At 38.6% G+C, this 25,061-nt stretch overlaps 1 protein-coding gene across 5 annotated transcripts in view; it reads right to left on the reverse strand.

Annotated features, from left to right (window-relative positions):
* Positions 1 to 268: 268 nt before the first annotated feature.
* KIF5B (kinesin family member 5B) overlaps positions 269 to 25,061 on the reverse strand; it is a 48,555-nt gene continuing 23,762 nt past the window's right edge. For 4 of the 5 annotated variants that reach the window (XM_083376209.1, XM_083376212.1, XM_083376211.1 and 1 more), the window contains 14 exons: positions 24,487 to 24,555; positions 23,348 to 23,554; positions 15,170 to 15,313; positions 14,420 to 14,608; positions 11,184 to 11,301; positions 9,757 to 9,818; positions 9,555 to 9,664; positions 7,780 to 7,881; positions 6,963 to 7,023; positions 6,803 to 6,874; positions 6,599 to 6,703; positions 4,257 to 4,473; positions 2,889 to 3,040; positions 269 to 2,668 (listed from right to left, as the gene is read on the reverse strand). In XM_083376209.1, the coding sequence (XP_083232335.1) occupies positions 2,904 to 3,040; positions 4,257 to 4,473; positions 6,599 to 6,703; positions 6,803 to 6,874; positions 6,963 to 7,023; positions 7,780 to 7,881; positions 9,555 to 9,664; positions 9,757 to 9,818; positions 11,184 to 11,301; positions 14,420 to 14,608; positions 15,170 to 15,313; positions 23,348 to 23,554; positions 24,487 to 24,555 (1,593 nt within the window). In that variant the 3' untranslated portion in view covers positions 269 to 2,668; positions 2,889 to 2,903. The remainder of the gene's footprint in view (positions 2,669 to 2,888; positions 3,041 to 4,256; positions 4,474 to 6,598; positions 6,704 to 6,802; positions 6,875 to 6,962; positions 7,024 to 7,779; positions 7,882 to 9,554; positions 9,665 to 9,756; positions 9,819 to 11,183; positions 11,302 to 14,419; positions 14,609 to 15,169; positions 15,314 to 23,347; positions 23,555 to 24,486; positions 24,556 to 25,061) is intronic. The other variant, XM_083376210.1, reaches the window with a different exon arrangement.

Genomic DNA, 25,061 nt, shown 5'->3' on the forward strand with positions numbered 1-25,061 from the left:
AAACTTTTCCCAAAAGGTTTTCATAATTTTGGCCACTACTGTACACAGTGATTCTGTAAGTATCCATACAAAATTATGTATTGTTGAATACGAATTCCCCTTTGCAGTGAGGAGAAAATTTTATGCTTGCTATTGAAGACTCTTTCCAGAATTAATCTTAGCAGAATATTGGTTGTAATAAATATGAATCCTTACTACACTACTGTACATATTAATATGTCATGAGAGATTCTACTTGAGAATTAAATTACATCTCAATTAATTTCACTAGAATTCAAAGATTTTCTTTATTTGAGACACAAAACATTTACAGCATGCAAGTAGTTAGCTATATGGCATCCTGTCCAACAAATCATTTATTTATCCTAATATACTGAGAATAAACCAATGTGCCAATAGGCTAACTCTTTCATTTCATGTCTAAATTAGAGATAATTGTTATCAGTAAAGTTAGGGAGATTATTTAGTTTATCTCCATAAATAGTGTCTTCCATGTTACTCAACTCTTATCCTAAGCCATTTTTAGAAAATGAGTTAGAGAAACAGAAAACTCAAGGACCATAAATTGAAACTTCAATGCATTTAACATTTCTAATGTAGACTGAAGATTTTAAATTTGCAAAACCATCAGTTGTGCTGTCATGCAACATACCACAGGTGATCCAAAGAATTAAAAGGGAGTTGTTTTGAAAGTCTAAGTTGCAATTCTTAGTAAACTTCATATTGGATTAAAATAAAAAACCCTCCAGGTATAAAAAATGTACATATTGAGGTACATGCTAGGTACAGTTTATTTAATTTACACAGCCATATCAGCACCAAAACCTGTGATACATTACTTACAGGAATGAAACTACCATAAACAACCATGAGAAAATATCCTGCTTCATATCCTGCCAAGAAATCAAATTTGAATTGTGCAAACTGAATCGGGATTAGAACATTATAGTTACTGTTGAGAAAGTGACATAGGCTATTGCAACTGAAAATACTAAGAACTATTACTTAAATATGCATTTCCCTTTGTACAAGTCCTATCTTATGTTGCAGAGGTCTTTTCATCTTATGTCTGGAGGGTTGATTTTAAACACAATACTGCGTTAGGTCAATTCCAAAACTAACAACAGTTTGGCTGATTAAGAACAAAATCCAGACTCTAGAAATTATTTTTAAAATCACAAATGAGAGGTTATTGGGAAAAAGCCTAATTTTTCTATCTTTAAGCTTCATCATAATATAAATACTTTAATTTGTAAAAAAAGTTAAGTCATAGAAATCTTCAGAAAACCTTTATCCCCAAGTGCTTGTGAACTTACTGTAGCAAGATATAAAACTAGCATTAAATGCATTCCAGGAAAGCAGTTATTTAGCATCTCCACTGCTGTAGTTTATTCTTCTACTCCTACAAACCTTATGATTGTTATGAGAAAGCCTTCTAAATTCTTTAGAATTTATCATGCAGGAAGTTCCTATTAAAGGTATTATTTGAACTTCCTGAAGTGCCATTCTATAGGGTAAAACTCTCGTTTTTAAAAAACAGGGCTTGGGATTTTTTGTAAAAACTAATAGAAGAGTAATTAATTTGTCTGACAAGATGTTTGGAAAACATACATTTACAGAAATCTAAATTTAAAATTAATTACAGTGAAAGTTCATCTCAATTTCCATAGTCATCTAATATTTCTGGTCTTTTTAAATAATTAACTTTGCTCCTGTTTTTTAGTTTGCTGACAACTAATGAATCCATTCTTATTTTTGAGTTTTAAATCAAATTTGTAGTTTGCAGACTACTCTAAACTGTCATTTACAGAGCATTGTATAGTTTACTTATAGAATAAAGTTTATTACAGTAAGAAATAAAAATAATGCAAAATAATTTCCCGATTTCTCCTCCAAATTTATACAGCTCTGATGATTGGATAGGGATAGGCTCATCAAGAAGAAGCAGAACGTTTTCATCTCATCATGCTATTCTGTGTATAGTCAGGAATAGGACAAATTAAAGTCATTGCCAAATCTTTCCATGCCAATCTATATTTACTACTTGCTATACACAGTATTAACTGTAAGAGATATTTAACTAAACAGTTACATAGCCTTACAAAAACACTTTCTTAGTTCTATGTTTTTGAGAGTTCAGTGCCTAAAGGCAACAGTCGTCATAAGTACATCTCAGTAATTTCACACTGTACAAATAATTTTAGTCTTAGTCTCTATACAGCCACACAGGCAAAATTAATGTACAGCCATATAGGCAAAATTAATGTACAGTGTTGTTCTAATTCAGGAGTGAGTCAAGTAGTGTAATTAAAGTGGTAAAGTTTAAAACTTATTTCAACATAGCTCCACACTTCCTAAGACCATTAAATATACATAAATTAAACTAGGAAATTTTAAGATGTTGCTTAACATACATTCAACTTGGCACAGTGCAGACTAAATTTAAGACGTGAACGACAGATCATGTAATGAGACCTACATTTTAAGTTATACGTCAATTTTCCAAAAAAGAAAAAAGAATTCTAATTTGCTGGGATTCCATTAGCCAAATCCAAAAATGAGGAGAGCTGTACAGATGGTACAAATTTATATAATTTTCTAATTTTCAAGGAATGACTCTCATTGCGGAATATCCAATTTTGATCATGTTGTATGTACTTCTCACCATCTAGAAATAACCAAAGAACATGCATAAATGAAACATGCTTGTAATTGTTAGTCTCCAAAGTGTAATTTTACACAAATATTCATAACTATATACGTTTATTCATTAAATATACAATCTCCACGTCAGTAATGATTATATGATTCTAACCCTAGTGCACAATTCTGGTATCTTTTTAATTCATTGCTTTTTGTAAACTACCAGTTTAAAGTAATCAACCAACCTTGATCATCAAAATTCATGCTTTCTCTTGCCGAGCTCCACCTCCACGTACAGCAACTGGCTGACTATTTTGGGTAAAAGCAGTTCCACCACGAATTGCATTTGGATGAGTTGGAGAAGCAGCTGGATGCTGACCAGGACGAATAGGCTTAGCTATATGAAAAAAAAGTGTAAAGGATAAAGCAAGGCTATGTGACAAATTAAAATGTGATCAATGAGAGATTAAATGGAAGCAAGAAACATTTAAGTTCCAGAAAAGTATTTCAACATATTTCAGTTGAAGATTGCTCTTTACAATAAATTGAATATTTGTAATTAACTAATTTTTGCTTTCTTTTTTCCTATTATAGGTTCCTTTGTCCAATGGACTAAGGGACTTTCAGTGTCTTCAGGACTGGCCATTAAGGTTTATACTGCTGTGAGCTAGTTATTACATATATCTAAGGTAGGTAATGCTAGACACGAAAAACATATCTTGATGTGTCACAAAATGATGGGGGTTTTATGTTTATATTTAATGTGGAATGACATATTCTATGATGCATTGTAAAAAAAATTGAAATGCAGGATATTAAAAAAGATTTTTACATGAGTGCTCCAATAGGTACAAGACAGCATCACACTATCAGATTTTGGTAGATAAAGCAGCAAATACTGTGTGTGTGTGTGTGTGTGTGTGTGTGTGTGTGTGTGTGTGTGTTACACTAGCTTCTGTTTCCACTGGCAAGCCTTATTTCTATGTGCTGTATCCCACAATATTTTCAAGGAGTGCGAGGTTCTTTTCTGAAGTGAGATTTATTTTTACTTACTGAGGTTATATCCTACTTCAGTTATATAAAGCTCTTTTGGGGGAAGGGGGAGAGAAAGGAAGCATTCTGTTCTTTACAATCCATAAACATTAAAGAACGTTTGCATACCAAGATGTGAAAATGTGAATACCAAGAGGTTCAGTTAAAATTAGGTAAAACCTAATTTTTCAGGCAATCATAGATTTTCCATGCTGTTGGATTCAGTTCTCCCTGAATGTCCAATTCCCTCTATTGTGCCAAAGGCCACCAGCTTTTCTGTACTGGATTCTAGTAAAAGAATTAGTGTTTTTCTCTCCTCTTCCATTTCCCTTTCCTTTTGTGCCGTACTTTTAACTGTAAGTACAAGTCATTCAATTCCTTTGTACTGTAAAAAACACTTGCTGTATTTAAATTATTGCTATACACAAAACATATTTTGAGACCTTCAAAATTTGTCCCACAACAACCCAAGTAAAATTAAGGGATTAACAGTCCAATAATATGCACATTTGTTATATTCCATTATTTTAAAATTTCTGTGTGTAAGCACATCATGTTTATGCTTCATTTGTTCTACTTACCAATCTGTGCTGAATGTGCCTTTCTGATCATGTTCTTTGATCTCACTGCTTCTTTAATTCGGTCTACTTCTTGCTGGTATCGCTTGCGATCTCGGGAAGCGTTCTCTTTTGCTTCTTTTAATGCTGATTCCAAAGCTTTAACTCTTTCAGCCGTAGCTCTAAGCCGTTTCTCCAGTTTTGGAAGTTCACAACGAAGATCTGCATTATCACGTACCAACTGGACATAGATAGGTAGGTAGGTAGGTAGGTAGAGGGAGAGGGAGAGGGAGAGGGAGAGGGAGAGGGAGAGGGAGAGGGAGGGAGAGAGAGAGAGAGAGAGAGAGAGAGAGAGAGAGAGAGAGAGAGAGAGAGAGAGAGAGAGAGAGAACAATCCAGGTGAATTTGTGCAACAAATTTTACAGATTATTGACAATTTATAATAAGTATCCAGTAAACCATTTCTATCACACAAAATGTTTGACATTCTAATAAAATCAACACAAATGAATCAATCATAAACATATTATTATTGTTTTTTCCATTTGATTCCCTTAAGATATTTTATCCAAGCCCCTCTTCCACCAGCAACTCCAAAAGCTGCTTAAGTCCTAAATTGGAATCCCCACAAATCCCAAACTATCTTATCCAAATTGATTCTGAAGGTTGAAATCTATACTATCTATTAACACAAACTGACAGCTCAGAAAATAAATAAATTGTCAAAATTGTAGACTGGGAGAAGTAGTTCTCTTTCTCTAATTGCATGCTAGTTCCTTTTGGATTCTAATTGTTAATAAGGAGGTAATTCCAGTTTAACTAGATGTTGATTGATTGCCATGTGATGGGGGGAACATTATATGTAGAGCTGATCCACTAATGCTGAGTCTTTGCTAATGACATTTGATATATTCATAGATCTTTCTTTGTTGTTGTTAGTTACAAAGTCGTGTCCGACCCATCACAACCCCATGGAAAATATTCCTCCAGGACTTCCTGTCCTCTACCATCTTCTGGTCCATTTAAGCTCATGCCTACTGCTTCAGTGACTCCATCCAACCACCTCATTCTCTATCATCCCCTTCTTCTATTGCCCTCAATCTTTCCCAGCATTAGGCTCTTCTCCAGTGAGTCCTTCCTTCTCATTAGGTGGCCAAAGTATTTGAGTTTCACCTTCATGATCTGGCCTTCTAAAGAGCAGTTAGGGTTGATCTCCTCTAGGTCTGACCGGTTTGATTGCCTTGCAGTCAAAGGGACTCGCAGGAGTCTTCTCCAGCACCATAGTTCAAAGGCCTCAATTCTTTGGCGCTCAGCCTTTCTTATGGTCCAACTTTCACAGCTATACATTGGCAACTGGGAAAACCATGGTCTTTTGTTGGCAGGGTGATGTCTGCTTTTTAGTATGCTGTCTAGATTTGCCATAGCTTTCCTCCCCAGGAGCAAGCGTCTTTTAATTTCTTAGCTGCAGTCCCCATCTGTGGTGATCTTGGAGCCCAGGAAAATAAAATCTGTCACTACCTCCATTTCTTCCCCATCTATTTGCCAGGAATTGAGAGAGCCGGATGCCATGATATTCGTTTTCTTAATGCTGAGTTTCAAACCCACTTTTGTATTCTCCTTCTTCACCCACATCAAGAGGCTCTTTAGTTCCTCTTCACTTTCTGCCATTTTTATGGTATCATCTGCATATCTTAGGTTGTTGATATTTCTCCTGGCAATCTTAATTCCAACTTTTAATTAATCTAGCCCTGCCTTTCTCATGATGTGCTATGCATTTAAGTTAAATAGGCAGGGTGACAGTATACAGCCTTGCCGGACTCCTTTCCCAGTTTTGAACCAATCAGTGGTTCCATGTCCAGTTCTCAATGTTGCTTCTTGACCCGCATATAGGTTTCTCAAGAGACAAATAAGATGGTCTGGTACTCCCATCTCTTTAAGAACTTGCCACTTTGTTGTGATCCACACAGTCAAAGACTTTAGCATAATCAATGAAGCAGAAGTAGATGTTTTTCTGGAACTCCCTAGCTTTCTCCATGATCCAGCAATTTGATCTCTAATTCCTCTGCCTCTTCAAAATCCTGCCTGTACTTCCGGTAGTTCTCGATCCACATACTGCTGGAATCTAGCTTGTAGGATTTTAACCATAACTTTACTAGCATGTGAAATTTCCTAAGGCCCATTTCACTTCACATTCTAAGATGTCTGACTTGAGGTCAGTGACCACCCCATTGTGTTACTGAGGTTTATTTAGGAAGCTGTGTAAGAATGTTGTTGTTAGAGAATAAAGCTACAAAATTTTATAAAATCATTGTTAATCTAGCTCTTTTAAATATTGCAAACAAAAATATAAGGTTATCACATTTTACCTGTTTGTGGACTTTTGTGAGCTGTTCAAGGTTGTTCTCTAGAAAAGAAATCTTCTGTTTCTGAGCAGCACTCCCACCAGTATCATCTGAATCAATCTCTGCACTCTTTGATAAGGAGAGATATGGTTGCAGTTCAGATTCTTGCAGAATGAAAATCCAAAATATTAAATTCATTTTTAAATAAAGAACTAATTGTGACATTACCTTTTTAACCCTGGTGGCCAAATCTTGAACAAAGAGTTTTCTGAGATTATGCAGAGTCTGAAGTTCTTTGGCCTAACAGCATAAGAGTATTAGAATTAAGACTACTCTTGGTAAAGTAGTTCAAGAATTTCAAAGATTGTTTTCAGAATATACAGCTTACCACAGTCTCCTCTAAACCTTTTAGGTCTTGCCTTGCTTGCTCTCTTCTATCTTGCATTACACTGAAATCATCAATTAAAATTTATTAAACTTTTAGTACTTGTTCTCAACTCTCTGGGGACTTTTAAATAATATGAAAAATAAAACCTAAACTACTACATTAAACATATAAATAGATTCCACATTTTAAACTTTGATTTACATAAGAAAAATATTGATTAAAAAAACAATGTTGACCTCCTTTGTACAGAAGGAATTCCACAATAGTTTGGAAGCTATCAAACAAATGAAATCATTTGGCATTTTATCTATATTATTTAACATATGCACTTGCAATAAATATTGCAGAAGCATGTATGTATATTGCATGAAATGTAATGGAACAAATGCAAAATAATCCATCTTTAAAACAATTATATTGTTGGAAGAATGGCACAATCAGCCACCTGCCAAAACTCAGTAATTACACTCTTCTTCTATCTCAGAACTAAAAAAACCTAAACTTGGCATACTAGCAATTATTAAGGACAAGCTATATCTTTTCTATCTTTCTTTGTAAGAGAAAGATAATGAACAAAAATTTAATTTTTATTAAAATCCAGTTCTAAATAAGTTCCAGAACTTCTAAGAACAAAAGCTTTTAAATTAGTTTGAAAATATTTTCTAAGTAACAACCATTTGTAGGAAAATATAAGATGGTAAAAGAACACAGTATCTCAAATTAGAATTCACAGGCCTGGAAGCCAATTTCTTGAAAAGTATACCAAAATGAACAGCATTGACAAATTTTTATTATATTATAAATTGTCTTTACTTACGTAAGTTCATGCAATTTCTTGCTTTTGTCCTGATCCACAGTTTTCAGCTTATCATGTTCAATTTTGAGCCGTTCCTGTTCTAGTATTATCTTCTGATTTTGACTGAACACAGAACAAAAATTAAGTGACGTGGAACAAGGGTGATTATTTATTTTGTGACATATTAAACTGATTACCAATTTTTTATTTCAAAATCAAGATGACAATCAACCATACAGGCCCTAATACTTATTTTAGAACTAGATGATAACTGGTTTAAACCCTTACACTTCTGAGCTACCAGATGAACTTAGTCGATTTTAAATAAAAATTGTTATATTATAGTACAGTAGGAATGTGGAAGTTAATGCCCATCTTAACTGACAAAGTCTCAATCAAGCCTCCTCCATGTTATCTGCAGCAAGACCTGTACCTCAAATCCAATATTTCCAAGAAAACTGTTTGGCTTGTTCACATCTTAGCCAAAACACATAAAGTGGCACAAATCAAGTACAACCACTCTTGAAATCAATTTGCTCAAAGATCCTACAAGGTTAACTGGGGGGAAATGCAGGCTGGCAAGACAGAAAAGGGCATTGAAGTGGAAAGTCCTGCAGACTTTCCTTCAAAACGTCATACCCTTTCCAATGGGGCAGGAGAGCACTGACCTTCTCCCTTCATAATATGTCTTCATTTGCTGCATGCCTTCTCTCATCACAAAAAAAGCAAAGGAAGGAAGAAATCTTTAGTTGCTGTTTCACACTTTCTCTTACTTGGAAACTGTAAGCAGCTCCTGCCATTTCATCAGTCATGCTTCCCTCCAACAGGGAAATTCAATTCACTTTGCAAGGTGAGAGCAGAAGTGATGGTTTCTGCTTTATCTTGCATTTAGCGTTGTTCTCCATGCTGATGGATACAAATATTTATTATCACTTCCTGCAGATGAACTATGTTCCTTAACCCAGAGGTCACCAACCTTTTCATGCTGGCAGCCCAGAGGGAAAGGGAGCAGCTGGGAAATTTGTACCCACGCGAACAGGGCTGTGTGCAAACAGGGCAGCGTGCACCTGGATGGCACTAGTAGCCCCATTTGCGCTTGCGTGCAGGTGCTAGCCGCTGCCTCCACTAGCACTGTGTACATGTGCAAATGAGCTGCGCAACCTCCATAGCTAGTGGCTGGTTTGCGCATGCACACTTGCGCTTGCCACTTCTATTAGTGCTGTGCGCCTGAGCCAGCGGGCTGCACAACCCGTGCATGCTACTGGCCCCACTTGCACAGGTACTAGCCACCCTCACATGCACAAATGGTCTGCAAGCTCTAGTGCCAGTGGGGGTGAGTGCGCGTACTGGCCAGCTTGTCCTGTGGCCCAGTGACCAGTAGGCCACGGACCATCAGTGTGCCACAAACCATAGGTTGGAGACCCCTATCTTAACCAATTCCAAATCCTTCAATCAAATCAGGTGAAAAGATGGAATAGATCCAGTTCTGAACAAGAACCCATTCTGATACCTAGACTTGAAGTATGTCATTGTTTCTTTGAAGTGGATGTTTTATTTTATTTCTACTATGCTTTTTAATTTTGGGAGGAAAAACTGCAAAAGTGAAAACAATGAATATAGAAAAGATGTTTCTGGCCACTGTGGTTACCAAAGTTTTATCCACCTCCTAAAAAAGGCTGAATATGTAAGTATGTAAAATAAAAGAACATAGTGCACTTAAAAATCTATTTCATAAGCAAAAATAAGTTATTCCCACCAATCCCACTCATTACAACAAAGCAGTGTGCAAAACTTACTCTTGCAAATCAGTAATTAATTTTTCTTTTGCCTCAATCTCATCTCTCAAGCTGCTAATCTGCTTCTGATGAGTCTCACGGTGACTTTGGATTTGCTGCTCAACTGCTTGCTGAAGAATCACATATTCTGGTTATTTTACAGCATAAGGACAAACATTGAATTTAATTCATTTTAAAAAAATTAAAATGTTGGTTGACTTGCCTTGACCTCATTTGCAGTCTGAACTTTGTTCAGATGTTCCTTCTCCATTTCATGAACTTTTTCTAGTAAAGAAAGGGGAGAAACTCATCTTTAAAACTCATGATCAGATAGTATAAAAAGTCCTCTAATACTTGTACCTTACATAAATATAATTATCCTGAATGATCAAACTAGCGGGCAACCCATTAAGGAATTCTGCTTTAGTAGATATTTCTAAGAAATTCACTAGTCAACCTGTCTTTCACACAAAAAATTTATTCATTGGAGTTATAGGTCCTTGAATTATGACAGTAATTAAAGTAGAATTTCAATCACTAAGTGAAACTATCGTAAACCATGACATCATTTGACTGGATCACTTAACAACAGTAATCCCAGCAATCCCCATTACCATTGTTAAGAGAATCCCAGTGGCTGTTAGCCATGGGCCAACCCCAGTCCAAGCCATTCCTGGCTTACTCTCTTCCCTGAGCCTTGGTAAGGTAAGGGACTGCCTCCTCTGCCTTTTCAATTTTCTCCAAGCCTTCCAAAGCAACATGAGGAGGGCATGTGCTGTTTGAGGAACAACATGAGTAGACGTGGGAAGAGGCTCTGGCTGGTCAGCAGTTGCCTTGCATAAGACCAGGCAAACATCAGCAATAAGGGAAGACAGGGCAAGTCAAGTGCATGCAGCAGGCCTGTGAAGCACAGACGATAGGGGCAGATAGAGCTTTGCACTCTGGCCCACATGTTGTGATGCTAGAAGCAGCACTCCTTGGCAGCAGCACCACTGGGATTAAAGTAAAGGCTGAAGGGTGGTGGCAGCCAGCTGAGACTGCTGAAGGGCCCAGGCCTCTACATCTGTCCCACCACCGCCACCACTGAGAAGTATTGTTGTGGAGTGCAGTCAAAAGGGCAGAGATGATGGAAAGGGAAATAGGCCATCAGAGGAAGTTGAAACCCTCCTCTGGTAAGGTTGGGTGCTCTGCCAAGCACCCAAATCTTGATCATAAGGGCTGCAATGGCTGCCACTTCAGGGATTGCTTGGAAGTATCATTTGTTCAGCCCCCTTATAACTTTAATTTGACCCTGAACAGATGGTGGTAAGCAAGGACTACCTATATATTATTTTCTTTACCAGCTCAAAGCATAACAACTTCCCCCAACTTGTTCTAATGAAATCATCCTATGAGGTGAAGTGATTAATTCATAGTCATCTATAGAGCTTATAGAGCCAACTGAGGACTTGTCATCCTGGCTTAATCTATCACTTTAATATCAATATACCCCCCTACATATGTGATTAAAACATGCTTACTAGCAAATACAGTACCATTCCCTTATTGTAGAGATGTACCGGTTGCCATAATTTAAAACTTCAACTTCTCAGCTTATGAATCATGTTCTTAATCATCCACATAAAAACAGCAAAATAAAGCAATACATACTTTGGGTTTGGAGCCCAACTAGCTCCTCGTTAAGAGAATCCACAGACTCTTCAAGCTGTCTTTTCTTCTGTTCCACATTCTGAAGATATTCTGTAAGTGATTTGATCTTGGCTTCATGCTTCAAGATGAAAATAGGATTGATATTCCAGTGAATTAGAGACATGTATCAGAGATTTAGAAAACTGATGGTTTAAATAAAATATCAAGGAGAAACATCTATTGAACAATTTACAGAACACTTAAAAAGTAAGTTGAAGGTTTATACATGTTGTATATAGTATGTTTAAATGTATATTATGTATGTGTACACTTTTGAGAAGTGTACACATACATAATATTTCCATTAAGAAAACCAAGATCATGTTATCCAGCCCTCTCAATTCCTGGCAAATAGATGGGCAAGAAATGGAGGTAGTGACAGATTTTATTTTCCTGGGCCCCAAGATCACCGTAGACGGGGACTGTAGCCAAGAAATTAAAAGATGCTTGCTCCTGGGGAGGAAAGCCATGGCAAATAATGAGCCTTGGTGGAGCAGTGGGCTAATGCCTCCTTAAGTAACACCAGCTGCCTGCAATTAGTGCAGGTTTGCATCCCACCAGGCTCAAGGTTGACTCAGCCTTCCATCCTTCCGAGGTAGGTAAAATGAGGACCCAGATTGTTGGGGGCAATAAGCTGACTTTGTAATAATGCCGCTTGGGGCCCCCGGAAGCCCTAATAAGCAGGCATATACATAGAATGAAGGCTATTGCTAAGCACATTGATTTGTGCTTAGATTGTAAGCTGCCCTGAGTCTTCGGAGAAGGGCGGGATATAAATGGGATTAAAATAAAATATAAATAAATAAATCTAGACAGCACACTAAAAAGCAGACATCACCCTGCCAACAAAAGTGCATATAGTCAAGGCTATGGTCTTCCCAGTTGCAATGTATGGCTGTGAAAGTTGGACCATAAGAAAGGCTGAGTGCAAAAAAATTGAGGCCTTTGAACTATGGTGCTGGAGAAGACTCCTGCGAGTCCCTTGGACTGCAAGGCGATCAAGCCGGTTTGTCCTAGAGGAGATCAACCCTGACTGCTCTTTAGAAGACCAGATCCTGAAGTTGAAATTCAAATACTTTGGCCACCTAATGAGAGGGAAGGATTCACTGGAGAAGAGCCTAATGCTGGGAAAGATTGAGGGCAATAGAAGAAGGGGACGACAGAGAATGAGGTGGCTGGATGGAGTCACTGAAGCAGTAGGCGTGAGCCTAAATGGATTCCAGAAGATGGTAGAGGACAGGAAGGCCTGGAGGAACATTTTCCATGGGGTTGTGATGTGTCGGACATGACTTCGCAACTAACAACACTTTTGAGAGCCAACAACAAAATTTCATTTTCAATGTGCGCCAATGCGCCCATAGTAAAAAATGACAATAAAGTTTATTTATCTAAGAATACTTTCTGTATCATCTATATTATGCAAAGCCAAATGTGTTCTCCTCTAAGTAATTCAGTTTCAGCAATTTTTAATGTCTTTATTTTCCTTGCTCTATTAGTGAATCATAAGAGGGAATTTTATTTAAGAAACACTAATGATACACCAAGGTGTAACATAGGAATGTGGGAATTACACTTGAGAAAGTCCAAGAATATGGAAATCTATTAAATCCCTTGCATTGTTTAAACTGCTCCATTATAAAAACAATTTGCATTATCCAAATGGGGATAAGTATATTCCCTTTCTACCTTAAAAGTGCTTACTAAGGCTTTCATTAGGATTTTAAGGCCATTCTGGGAAAGAAAAAATCATTGTGCCATAATAATAGATCAGTTATCTAGATTCCTTGCATATTTTCTGACTATTGGGAGTAGCCAGCATCTGAAACAATTATTTCCTTTGAATATTATAATTACAATATTTTTGTTTAGTTAGAAAACTTGAACTTATAAAAGCCAATAAGATACCGTATTTTCTGGCGTATAAGACTACTTTTTAACCCATGAAAATCTTCTCAAAAGTCAGGGGTTGTCTTATACGCCGGGTGCTGAAACTTTAGGGACAGGGCTGGCTGGAAAACCTGGAGCAGATCTCCCATTTGGTCTGTGCAGGGAAAGTGGGACCAATTGGAGAAGAAGCTGCAGTCTGTGATTTTTTACAGGCTGGGGTCCGGGAGTCTTTCCTTCTAAAGTTGAAGAGCAGCTGCAATCTATCCCAACTTGAAAGGCAGGTGGGGAATGCAGCAGTCAGAGCAGCTGCTTAGCTCCAAGGACACATTTGACTCAGGAACTGGGCAGGCTGGCTGGAAAACCTGGAGCCTTACGTTTATAAGTGACAGTTTTCCTACTAAGTACCTGCATGTCATAAGCATTTGAATTAAAATTACCATATTAAAATCAAATCTGATGTTTTTTAATTTTTATTTGGTGTGCATTGGAAGAGGGGTAGTCTTATATGGTGAGTATAGCCCAAACCCTATAATTTAATAGGAAATGTAGGGGGTCGTCTTATACGCCCAGTCATCTTATACGCCGGAAAATAAGGTATTTTATTACAACTGTAGCTTAGATACAGTTCATACGCTGAGAGCTGTAACCTAAGCTTAAAATATGAAAATTGCTGAGATTTTGTATACTAATTGTGTAAAAAACTCCACCAAGTTCAAACCCATCAAAAATGGTCTCAAGCTTAATTTGAGCTACAATGTTCAAACAAATAAAATCTAATATTCAGCTTAGAAAAAGTTGTTCCATTTCAAGTGTATAGCCATTACTTTTGTACCAGAAATGGTATATCGAGCACACAAAGTATCAGTGGATATAGAGGAACCCCAAGATTTTCAAGCATTCAGAAAATGTATTTTAAAATATTTTCAAGCCCAATAAGGACTCAGCACATTCATAGGCAACAAAATGCTAACATTCTGTTCTGTACAGGAAGAGCAGATGGGATGGAAAATGAATAACCATTTTAAAATTAGGGGACCCTAATCTCCTTTTCCTATGCCAGGTGTGTCAAACTCGCAATGTCACGTGATGTGTCGCAAAGTATCGTGGCTTTTTTTACCATTGCCGGCAATGGGGTGGGCGCGGTTTCATTATAATGTATCTGGCCTGTGGGCCAGCAGTTTGACACCCCTGTCCTATGCCCTTGTATTATATTAAACACGATCCTCAAATTCCCAGGTAGGATGGCTACTGAAGAACATCAGATTGGACAAGGTTGTTATAAAGTATTTAACAAACAAAATCAAAATTACCTGTGAAATACGAAGCTGACAGGCTGTTAGTTCTTTTTCGTTTTCTTCCATTTTCTTATTGCTTTCTATTTGCGTACTTTCTAACTGCTTACATCGTTTTACCATAGTCTTTACTTCAGATTTCATTTTACTAATGTAGAGTCTTGCAACTGTGAATTCCTCATCTATCATACCAGTTCCTTCTGGCTGCTAAGAAAGAACTACTGTTTAGCTCCAAAAAATTGCAAGTTCATAAAATAATTCAGCAACTTATTCCGAGTTCATATATTATTAGCATCAGACCATTTCCTTCCTATTAAAGTGTCAAACGTATTCTTAATTATGAAATTCTATTTTAAATGAGATTGTAGCAAAAATGATGTACAACATATATCTAACTCCATTTCCATTTGGCAAATTTGGGGCATTATGATTTAACACTAAATGTTTCCATAAAAGTATTTGTTTTAAAACTGTTTTTTTTCACTTCTCACAATATCTACAGTTGAACTCTTATAAATTACAGTATGCTTATCAATACTGTGCTATATTGCCATCAAAATAACATGCTCTCATGGGAAATGGTAAGCATACTTTTAAAATTGTCTTAAAAGAAATGCATACGTTTATGTAATATTTCTCATGAAGAAATACTGTAATGAGTATTCTAATGACAAATTAATAATGAAAAGAGAAGACATACAATGATAGGGATGTGCCACTTAGGGACAGAATGTATTTGGAATCTTAATGGTTCATTAGATGGCTTACCTTTACATCATTATTTCCAACTGCAATTCCTATTTCTGCAAGATCTTTTAACAGAGATGCCATCATTTCAGTTGCACGTTTTTTCTGATGATTGGTCATTTCTTTAAGTTTTTGAAGCTCTCCATCTATACTAGCTAATGTTATCTGGAACAGAAAAAAATATTGTTATCCAGATAATATTATCAGCAGCCAAAAATCAAAAAGTTAATGAAATAGGGATTACTTTATGAACATCTTTCATCTTTAAATAATGCCCTCAGTCAGCTGAAAAAAAATCTATTTTTGTAACAGATATTGTAGACGTATTTGTTATTTTATTAAATTTAGAAACCACCTAATTTCATTGTGACTCTGAGAATTCTATCAATCCAAACTTTCTTCCCCTTGTAGCCAGATAAACAAACACATGCTTATGTCCTGGTATTTCTTCCACAATATGTTCATAATATAATTACCGGTAATATCATGAGTTTACATTCCACAACCTATTTTATTATTGTTAACAATTTATAATTTCTTGATGATAAAAGGTAGGTTTGCTTTGTTTTACCTAAAATGAGTCTAATCAAAACACTTGATATGGAGTTTTTATGAAAGTGTTGAAAATATAATTATTTTATATTTGGATATCTCTTCTGTGTTAGCCATAACACAAAAGAGATATAACACTGTGCAAGAATTCAAGAATTCTATTTTAATTCCAAGAGTTTCAATTTTCATCTGTCAAGCTTCCCGATGAACTCTTCAAAGAACTCTGAGGCATTGTTTACCCTGAAAGTCTTTATTAGAGCAATATCACATCAGCAATACTTGGTTAAAGCCAAAATCTGGATTCCACTCCCCTGAGCACAATATTAAAGCATAATTCCCTCCTTTAGTTAGCTATCATAAATCACATTCTCCAATTAGTTTGAAAGGTAAGTTTTCCCTCCTTAGCTTAACCCGTTCTTATCACCTCTTATTACATACAATCTTGAAAATGCTCTGCTGCTATGTTATTATGTCTAACTAATCCACCATGCATATTCTTCCTTTCCCCCTCCCATCTTTATCTAACTTTAACTCTAAAAGTGATACACAAGTAGAAATATAAAATAGCTGCTTCTTCATTTTTTGTCAAAGCAAGAACATCTGATGTTAGCAGCATTGACATCAACATTCTTTCTATGTTCTATGAGCTCAGGAATGATAGGATACTAGGATTATTCTCACTGTACTCCAAAAGATTGGCATGATCATGAAAGCTTCTGCCTCGCTGCCAGTCATCATTAAAGCCATTGGGCACAATTATTCAGTCAAGCTATTGAAGGTACAAAAACAACTACCAACTCCCATAAACCCTAAAGTATTGGTTGCTTTTCTTTTTATTTCTTAACTGCTCAGAGCTTTCTCTGATTACTGTAACCTTTGGACAGTGCTGTTCAAGAAAAACATTATCTTAGAACAACTGCTGGAAGCAGAAAATGGAATTCCCACATTTAACTCTTGCCTCTGCATCTATTTATCTTTGGTATTTAAACTTAATTATTAACCAGTTCTATAGCCTAGAACAGAGCTTTTCAACCTTTTCACCCATTGTACCACTTTTAGGATATGGCAACATCTGAGTACCACCAGTCGCCTAGCAAGGTGTCAAAAACTTGATAACCAAAAAAAAGAAAAGAAAAAAAGTGATGAAGTACAAGTAGTCCTTGACTTACAACAGTTCGCTTAATGACTGTTCGAAGTTACAATGGCACTGGAAAAAGTGCCCCCCAAGCCACAGCTGAGTAAGAGACCTGCCTGCCCACCTGGTGGCGCTCTTCCTCCTGTCCGAGGTTTCCACTGTTGTGAGCATTTCTGTTGAGGATTGCAGCGGGGATGGGGTGGGTATTTGGTTTTTATTCCCTCCCCATCTGCTGGGTGGTTGCAGCAGGTTTTGGTCACTTCACATGACCCTGGAACACTGTGACCATCATAAATATGAATCAGTTGCCAAGCATCTGATTATAAATCACAAGACCCTGGAGATGCTGCAACACTCCAGCTGATCGGCGCTTCTTCTGGGCTCAGCAGAAGCGCCAGGATCAGCACTGGAGACTGGCGCTGATCCTGGTGCTTTCACTGAGCCCTGGCATCCCTGCAGCTCCAGCCGTCTCTCGCTCAGGCTTGTGTTGTGCTGCCACCGGTTCAGCTCATTCCCCTCCCCCGCTACCACTTTTCTAGGATGGTTGCTTACCACTGCCAGATGCCAATGTACCACAGGTGCTACCCATACCACTGGTTGAAAAGCCCTGGCCTAGAAGTTGCAATTGATTTATTATCATCCTAAAATGTTTTACATTTCAATGTGGGTGAAGACAATCATTTTAAAATAAAAAATTCAGATTAAGTTATATTTTTAAAAAGGGTATGCAGAACCTTAAATTCCCAAATACAAGCTTCTATTTGAAGTTTCTTAACATGTCAGTGAAAATCAGACAAGATACAACAAGCCCATGACATAAGGCATATAATTAAATGTAGCCCTCTGGGAAGTTGTGCATCATAGATACAATCCATATGGGGATCTTTAAATAAGATGTATATTACACAAAGCTGGTCAAGTATACAAATTACATTTATGAATGCATGTTATCAGAACCAAATTCTTTGGTATTCAAAGTTGTAAAGGCCCAAAGCAATGTGGAAAGGCACTACTGTAACTGATCGTACATATCCATTTTTTAAAATAAATAAAACAAAAATACAGAGGTTGTATGCTATCTTCCTGAGAAGCATCAGTTTGCTTTCTGTGAATAGAATATTTTATTGTATTTTGAAGTGAGGAATGTGCAATTTGACATTTGGGACTCGATCTGCCTTTTATTCAAATTCTCATTAATATTAACTTGTATGTCACTAACATTAACTAGAGTGTACAGTCTACAGAAATATGTTAAACTGCAAATAAGAAAGACTGGAAGTATTATAACATTGCACTGCCTCAAACTTTCAATTGTTCTCAAACAGGTTGTATTTCTGAAAGTACTAAAAACAAATTTGTTCTAGTAGCAATACTACTAATTACTAATTAGAGCAATGGATGACACTTTATACCTAGAACATAAAGGCAGCAAGGTCTTTACGTTTGAATTATATTACTAATAAGAAGACATTTAGTTACCGTATATACTTGAGTATAAGCCGAATTTTTCAGCCCACTTTTTGGGCTGAAAAATCCACTTCGGCTTATACTCCAGTGAACAAAAAAAAAAAAGAACTTCTACCCCCGTTTGGAGAGCTGCTGCTTTCATCAAACATGGACAAAGGCAGCAGCTCTCCAAACGGGCTGCGGCGGTTTGGAGAGCTGCGTGCGCAGCTCCGCCACCACCTCTGCAAGCCTCCGCTGAGAGAATGGGGCGGTGGAAGCTTGCCACCCATTTTCTCGGCGAAGACTTGTTTTGGGGGATCCAGCCTCTGTCACCCCCTTCTCTCAGCTGGGCAGCTGAGAGAAAGGGGCGGCAGAAGCTGCATACCCCGAAAGAAGTCTTCGTTGCTGAGACAATGGGCGGCAAGCTTCCCCGCCCCACACTTCGCGGAGCACTCCAACGCCTTGTTCTCTCATCTCACGGAGACTTGTTTCGGGGGATCCAGCCTCTGTCACCCCCTTCTCTCATCTGGGCAGCTGAGAGAAAGGGGCGGCAGAAGCTGCATCCCCCGAAAGAAGTCTTCGTCGCTGAGACAATGGGCGGCGAGCTTCCCCGCCCCACACTTCGCGGAGCGCTCCAACGCCTTGTTCTCTCATCTCACGGAGACTTGTTTCGGGGGATCCAGCCTCTGTCACCCCCTTCTCTTAGCTGGGCAGCTGAGAGAAAGGGGCGGCAGAAGCTGCATCCCCCGAAAGAAGTCTTCGCCGAGAAAATGGGCGCTGAGATTTTCTCGGCGAAGACTCACCTTGTCCCGTTCACCTTCAGCAGCTCCGCCAGGCCCGTCCAGTGCCCTGCTAGCAGAGCTTGACAAATGCAAAAGCTGCTTTGGTTAAACACTGGAAGGTTTAGTGATTAACCCACCCCACCCCACCCGGTCTTCTTGCTGTTTCTCCCCATCTTCACTCCTACCCACAGGGGCTCTCTGCCTCTTCTACTACTTCTTTTTCTTTCTTTCTTTTTTGCTGAGGTGTGCGTCTCTCTCTCTCTCTCTCTCTCTCTCTCTCCCTCCCTCCCTCCCTCCCTCCCTTCCTCCACACACACACATTCTTCGGTAAAGAGACTCACTCGATCCATGGTTTCAAGGTTGGGGTAGAGAAATCCCGGTTTGTTTCAAGAAACCGGGGTGGTTTATGAGCCTATAGATTTTAGACTTTGCATCTTGTTTTGCTTCCTCGGTTCCCACGAAGCCCGAAACTCTTTTTTTTCCCCCTCTGGTTTCTGCCCAACTGTCAACTCGTGGTAAAACAAACAAACAAACAGAAAGCCCTTGCCTCTGGTTCCTGAGGAAACAAAAAGTTGAGGCGAGAAGTGGAGAACATTCCCTTCTTCGTTGAAAGCTGAAAGCAAACGCGCTGCAAAATTCGTTCATCCTCATCCTCTTCCTCATCCTCATCCTCTCTCTCTCTCTCTCTCTCTCAAACGAATTGAACAGGCACCCAAGCTATCAGGTGACGGCGTTCACGCTTGGGTGTTTGCGCGGATCAGAAACGGAAGGAGAAATTCATTTCTGCTTGCAATTCACTATCTCGGGCATCCCTGAGAGAAGAGAGCTTTTAAAGAAGCAGCCACTTCCCATCTTTTTCATTCTTAGTTCAACTGCAGGGACCGCCGCCTTTCGGTCGGATCCCCAGGCTCTTTTGCTGGCCGGGCTTCCTTTTTTAGGGTTCCTGGGATTGCGCGGTAAATGCGCCTTTCCGAAGGGGAGTAAGTTTGGCTTACGCGCTTCTTTTCACTCTCTCTCTCTCTCTCTCTCTCTCTCTCTCTCTCTCTCTCTCTCTCCGTGTGTGTGTGTGTGTGTGTGTGTGTGTGTGTGTGGTGTGTTATCTCGAACCAGATGGGATGGCAAAGTCAAATGCAAATGGGGATCTTGCAGATCTTGCCCTGCCTTTCCCCCCACGGTTACATTCTGTTCTTGATGAGCTCACAAGTGCTCAAGGACAAAATAGGGCAGGGCAGAGCCGGCAGTTAAAAATAGGATGCAGATAAAAGGAAAGGTAAGGAGGGGTTCAGGTTGAGAGGAGAGGCTGCGTAGCCTTAGTGTAACTCCTGTTTGGGCTGACTGGGTTGCCTCCGATGGGCTCTGACAGTGGAACAGAATGGAATAGAAAATATGGAATGGATTGGAACAGAACGTAGAACAGAACAGAACAGAATAGAATAGAAATATAGAAAGTGAATAGAATAGAATAGAATAGAAATATAGAAAGTGAATAGAATAGAATAGAATAGAATAGAATAGAATAGAATAGAATAGAATAGAATAGAGAATGGTAATAAGAATAGAATAGAGTAGAATAGAATAGAATAGAATAGAATAGAATAGAATAGAATAGAATAGAATAGAATAGAATAGAATAGAATAGAATAGAATAGAATAGAATAGAAATATAGAAAGTGAATAGAATAGAATAGAATAGAATAGAATAGAATAGAATAGAATAGAATAGAATAGAATAGAATAGAAATATAGAAAGTGAATAGAATAGAATAGAATAGAATAGAATAGAAATATAGAAAGTGAATAGAATAGAATAGAATAGAATAGAATAGAATAGAATAGAATAGAATAGAATAGAAATATAAAAAGTGAATGGAATAGAATAGAATAATAGAATAGAATAGAATAGAATAGAATAGAATAGAATAGAATAGAATAGAATAGAATAGAGCTGGAAGGGACCTTGGAGGTCTTCTAGTCCAGCCCCTTGCTCAAGCAGGAGGACCTATACCAGTGGTGGTGAACCTATGGCACGCCTGCCAGAGGTGGCACTCAGAGCCCTCTCTGTTGGCACATGCGCCACCACCGCTGCCAGCAGCAGGTCCTTGTTGGTTGGTGGACTGGAAGAAAAGGGAGGGGGAAGCATTTTACATGCATGCATGCGCGCACGGGGCCACGAGCAAGCACATGCTGCAAAGGGGGCGGGGCTAGTGCCTGCGTGATACTCACTAGCCCAGCCCCGTTCTCACGTGGTGCGGTGCCTTGTATCTGCACCCTGCGGCACGGCGGTTGCCGTTTTTGTGCCTTGCGGTATGGTGGCCCATTTTTTGCTCCCCCTTTTTTTTCGTGCCAGAGGCGGCACTCAGAGGCACCTCCCTGTCCCCTCCCCCGAGGGCACCAGAATGCCGATGCTGCCTTGGCACTTTGTGATAAACAAGTGGGGTTTGGCTTGCGGTTTGGGCACTCGGTCTCTAAAAGTTTCGCCACCACTGACCGATACCATCTCAGACAGGTGAATGTCCAGTCTCTTCTTAAAAACCTCCAGTGATGGAGCACTCTTGATTTCTGGTGGCAAGCTGTTCCACTGGGCAGCTGAGAGAAAGGGGCGGCAGAAGCTGCATCCCCTGAAAAAAGTCTTCGCCGAGAAAATGGGCGCTGAGACGCCTCATTCTCTCGCTCAGCGGAGACTTCTTTCGCGAGATCCAGCCTCTGCCGTGCTGCACCGAGAGAACAGCAAGCCACCCCATTCTCTCGGCGGAGCACTCCACCGCCCCATTCTCTCGGCGGCTTGCCACCCCGTTCTCTCATCTCAGCAGTCTTTCGGGGGATCCAGCCTCCAGCTGCTACATTTCCCAGCCTCGGCTTATACTCGAGTCAATAACTTTTTTCCAGTTATTGGGGGTCTCAGCTTATACTCGAGTCAGCTTATACTCAAGTATATACGGTATATATAATTTTTATCGAAACATTTATACAAGAAGATAAGAGCTAACATAAAATAATGTAAAATAAGGAGGAAAAGAAAATTAAATCAAAGAAAAAGCAAAAAGTGCACGAAAAGGAAAAAGTTTAAGAAAAATAGAAAAAAAGAAAATATAAATAAGTAGCTTCTGATATTTTTCACAGCAGTTGTAAGTAGAAATATACTTTAATGCCTCTAAAGTTACGTCATATTCCTTTTTTCTATTAGGAAGGCATATAGAAATATTTTCAAATGAAGCTATGTTAGTGCAAGTTAAATAAATGTTCACATCATCTTTAACCATTTAATTTGAACATCAGATACCCAATGTATCTATTTTTATAAATTAATCCATATATGGATTTGAATAATAACATATATAGTTAACATAGCCACCCAGAATCAAAGTAACAGTAAGATGAACAGCTTATTTATTAATTCTTATGAGGCCCATCTCATTATCAAGCAACTTTGGAGAGCTTAAAAAGGTAAAGGTAAAGGTTCCCCCGCACATGCGTGCTAGTCGTTTCCAACTCTAGGGGCCGGTGCTCATCTCCGTTTCAAAGCCGAAGAGCCAGCACTTGTCTGAGGACGTCTCCGTGGTCATGTGGCCGGCATGACTAGACGCCAAAGGCGCACGGAACGCTGTTACCTTCCCACTGTAGTGGTCCCTATTTTTCTACTTGCATTTTTATGTGCTTTCAAACTGCTAGGTTGGCAGAAGCTGGAACGAGTAACAGGCGCTCAGTCTGCTACACGGCACTCGGGATTCAACCCGCCAAACTGCCAATCTTTTGATCGACAAGCTCAGCGTCCTAACCCACTGAGCCACCGCATCCCTCTTTGGAGAGCTTACGATGCCATAAATAACAGAACAATTAGAAGGTTAAAACATTTAAATACAATAAATATTAAATAAACAGTATTATTTAAGACAAGGACGCGGTGGCTCTTCGGCTTTAAAACGGAGATGAGCACCGGCCCCTAGAGTCGGAATCGACTAGCATGCATGTGCGGGGGAACCTTATTATTTAGGACAGGAGTCCCCAACCCCCAGTCTGTGGACCGGTATCGGGCTGCGGCATGCCAGCAACCGGTCTGCACAAAGAAGCAAAACCCCATCCGCGGGATGCAGACAGCACACAATACCACACCTCCTCCAGTCTGCACAAAAACCTCTCTCCACGTAACCAGTTCCTGGTGCCCAAAAGGTTTGGGACCTCTGATTTAGGAGGAAAACCACGTAGGAGGTTTTCAATTAACAATTATACAGTGTCACCTGACAACCAAAGTTTGGTTTACTGAAGAAGCCCCTTCTATTATCTTACCGATTTCTGATTCAATTCCTCACTTAGTATTTCATATTCCTTTGCCTTGTCTTCAACTTCTTGTGACTTTTGATCATAGTTGACAGCAAGTTCCTCAAGGGCTTGGAGAACCTCTTTTACCTCTTCTTTAGAAGCATCATTTTCAGCTTGAAGGCGATTTAGTTCAGCTTGCATATTGTCTTGGTCCCGCCTGGTAGATGCTAGAAGCTATAAAAAAAAGTCCATCAGTAAATATTTTTTAATACCTGCTTCTTAAGCAACAATGAACGTATTACAGGAGCTTAGGGTCACTGATTGTTACTGTACACAATTTATTTTAAGGCTCTATAATGACACTGCTCACTATTTTAAATCTTGTCAGGCTCTATTTACAGATCCAGTTTTGGTCACAATGTGAAAAAGATATTGAGACTCTAGAAAAAGTGCAGAGAAAAGCAACAAAGATGATTAGGGGACTGGAGGCTAAAACATATAAGGAACGGTTGCTGGAATTGGGTATGTCTAGTTTAATGAAGAGAAGGACGAGGGGGGACATGATAGCAGTGTTCCAATATCTTGGGCTGCCACAAAGAAGAGCGAGGCAAGCTATTCTCCAAAGTGCCTGAAGGCGGGACAAGAAGCAACAGATGGAAACTAACCAAAGAGAGAAGCAACCTAGAACTAAGGAGAAATGTCCTGATAGAACAATTAATCAGTGGAACAACCTGCCTCCAGAAGCTGTCAATGCTCCAACACTGGAAGTTTTTAAGAAGAGACTGGACAGCCATTTGTTTGAAATGGTATAGGGTTTGCTGCCTAAGCAAGGGGTTGGACTAGATGACCTCCAAGGTTCCTTCCAACTACTGCTACTACTATACTACTACTACTAATTATTGTTATTATTATTATATTATTATTATCATTATATTATCATCATCATCATCATCTCCATTCAATGATTTGTAACATAGGTCAATAGAAACCAGTATTATAATTAAAAATATAGAATCTTCTTTTGAACAGCTAATAAAATTAGCTGTAAAATATTGACAGCAAGAGCTATGTTTTTCATAATTTAGTAACATAAATCACTTTTTTACAATAAGCATTTATTTTGCACCATTATGCTTTTCCTTTATTCACAATATGTAAACAGTCACCTCTTCCTGATCCAACATCTGTGTTTTCAGTTTTTCCACTAACTGGCTTTGTTGATTAATTTCTTCATCCTGAATAAATAAGGGAAAAGATAATTATTCAACTGTAAAACTCATTAAAATAAGCACTGTTTATTAATTCTATTTAATATTAAGAAAACAATCAGTGTCCAAAAAGCATAGTGAGATGTTGTACATGTCATGTAGCTTTTATTAACATCTAAGAGATTTATAAGAAGTGTTCCTAGTGCCAGGAAGGTCTCCTTTTCAAATCTAAAATTTCAATGCAATTTATGATAGGATGGAAGCAGTTTTATCACATTTGTTTTGTCTTAACAGAAACAGTAATTATAAAGTAGATTTGACCCAAACTTTGAAGATGCTCGTAGAAGTTCTTTAGAGCCTGTCAGATTCTCAGAATGTGAATGCTCAGTTCAAAAAACATACCTCTTAGATCAGCACCTCCTTTGATGGTTTGAAGCTTAGACAAATTTATTTATATCTGTCATTCAGTATCAGTGGCAATAAGATAGGACTGCCAATTTAAAAAACAGCATGCTTGAATAAATTGAATCAAA

The sequence above is a fragment of the Vipera ursinii genome (assembly GCF_947247035.1).
Source record: "Vipera ursinii genome assembly, chromosome: Z".
In the NCBI taxonomy this organism is placed as follows: Eukaryota; Metazoa; Chordata; class Lepidosauria; order Squamata; family Viperidae; genus Vipera; species Vipera ursinii.